Source organism: Alligator sinensis, unplaced genomic scaffold (genome assembly GCF_000455745.1).
Source record: "Alligator sinensis unplaced genomic scaffold, ASM45574v1 scaffold264_1, whole genome shotgun sequence".
NCBI classification, from domain to species: Eukaryota; Metazoa; Chordata; order Crocodylia; family Alligatoridae; genus Alligator; species Alligator sinensis.
In genome coordinates this window covers 3,892,807-3,895,042 of record NW_005841831.1, presented here as the reverse complement: position 1 = coordinate 3,895,042, position 2,236 = coordinate 3,892,807, and the positions used below count along the sequence as shown (strand labels likewise).

Here is a 2,236-nt window from a genome sequence, read left to right as displayed (position 1 = left end):
GTGGCCTACTTACCAACTGCTTAATCTTTAAGGTTAACTTTCCTACTACCACAGTTTTTCTCGTGATTTCTTTCCCTGAATGTGCCGCCTCCTCCCTCGGCTAGCTAGTAAGTTGTCTGCAGACTAGGCAAACCTTTTTCTTAAGGCAGATTTGTGAAGGATAACCTGAGTGGTTGATGAGAAAATACAGTGACTGTGCTTCTTGTGGCTAAAGACTGTTATGAAGCTGCCTCCTTTCTTCCAAGGCAAAAATACTGGTCTAATCTGTAGCTAAACCTCTTTAGTACATCAACTGACAGTCATGTCTAATTAAAGGCTGAGAATGAAAACTGCTCTCCCACCTCTTATGGATGCCACTGACCTGCCAATGACAGGAGGAGCCTGCATGTGTTTAACTCTTTGGGAGCACTGGGAGGTTCCACCATAGGATGAGTGTAGCCAAGCAATAAGAAAACTGTTCATTGCTTCTGACTAGTATTTAGAAGAAAACTTGAGCGGTCTTTCTTTCTTTTTTTCCATTTGTACCTTCAGTTCAGACACGTACATGTCAGAGTAGCCAGGATCTTCAAATGTGGGTTAGCAGCCTGGCTGGCCGTAGTACGTTTGTCTTCCTTCTTGTTGTTCCAGGTGTCCAGATAATGGTCTGCTAATGCTTGAACCAAGTCGCAACAATACGCACGCATGTGTATGTGTGTATGTGAGTACTGTTATGGTTGTGTAAAATCAGGGTTCTGCCTCCACAAAGTAGAGAGGTGATTAGCCTCAGGAAGAAGGTGGGGGGAGGGGGGAAGTGAACCTTAGAGACTAGATGGTTCAGAGAGGTATAATCTTTTGTAGATGACAGCTTGTGTTATCAGATGCCACCCTGCCTTCTACCATAGCAAGTAGGTCATGTATCAGCATCCTTAGCTAACACTGGTTGGTTATTGTTTCCTCTATGGTCCTATTGGGTCCTGTTACAACTAGAGGTACACCAATACACTGGTCCAATATTGGATCAGCACCCCAAATGCAGCCTGGCCCCTGCCAGGAAGAGCCTGGTGCAGCCCTGGCCCCAGCCCACAGTGGCAGCCCACCCTGCCCTATGCAGATCCAGGGGTACATGCCCTTCATGCCCTCCAGAGGTTTGCGCAGCAGCAGGAGCTGCCCTCTGGATGAGCCGTTGCTCCATCCTACACCCTGCCCCAGCTGGGCAGCACCTGCTCCAGCCCCTGCCCCAGCCCTACTCCCTCCCTCACCTCAGGGGCCTCAATCTGCCTCCCCCCCCCCCCCCCTTCCCTTCCCCATCCCCTTCCACCACAACAGACTTACCAGCCAGACACTACTCTTCAAGCTGCTGGGCTGCGTATTGGAAATCAAATCGGTATCAGCCAATATGCCTCCTTAAAAATCAGCTATTGGTATTGGCCCCCAAAATCTCTTATTGGTGCACACCTAATTACAACATAGTTTGAATAAGTAGGCAGCATAGCTATTCAGCAGGTATAAATTTAGTGTAGCCTTTACTGATGCTATCAGCCAGGTGATCGGGCTGGCTGACAGCAGAGATAGCACAGGGTTAAACCCAGATCCAAAGCATGTTTCTGTTCTGCTCTATTTGTGTATTAGAAGCACTTGCATCAAGCCTGCATCATTGTCTACACATGATCAATCGCATTTGGTGCCATGCCGCTTAGTTTGCTGATTAGTGAACATACTTAATATTGTAACATTCCTACATATCTTCCCAGGTATGTGTGCGCCATTGATTATATTGCTCTACATGCTTTTCTTATCTTAGATGGAACCAGTACAACCTGCCAGGATGTTCCCGATCAGATTCCAAATATTCTGATACTTTCCACAGAACGTTAGTCTCTCGGGTTTTAACTCTTACTGCTCTTGGCATACCTCAGTGAAGTCCCTTTAATCTCTAACCTTGTTCCCCATCTGTGGCAGGAGGGAGGGAATAGTACTTAATTCCCTGCCATTGGTCTCTCTTCCTCACCACAGGTTGGAAGAGAGCCTAGTATAGGAAGAGGGCCTAGCTGAGACTTTGTAATGCTGCTGATATGAATTAATGTGCAGCTGTGGGAGGGTGGGATACTTCAGACCTGCTCTTAATATGAGCTGGCAATTGATTCTGTTGTGTTACCATAAACTTGGGACTATTCAGTTTTAGAGTGACAAGGCTATAGCCCATCTATAATTAGGCTCTTTTGCAGGCTTAGGTACAGAATTAAGGTCCAGTAACAAA

General features: G+C 46.7%; 1 protein-coding gene across 2 annotated transcripts in view; it reads left to right on the top strand.

Moving 5' to 3' along the window:
* Nucleotides 1-573: 573 nt before the first annotated feature.
* The window catches only part of ELOVL3 (ELOVL fatty acid elongase 3), a 23,549-nt gene continuing 21,886 nt past the window's right edge, over nt 574-2,236 (top strand). For both annotated transcript variants that reach the window (XM_025210602.1, XM_025210560.1), the window contains exon 1: nt 574-697. In XM_025210602.1, the coding sequence (XP_025066387.1) occupies nt 696-697 (2 nt within the window). In that variant the 5' untranslated portion in view covers nt 574-695. The remainder of the gene's footprint in view (nt 698-2,236) is intronic.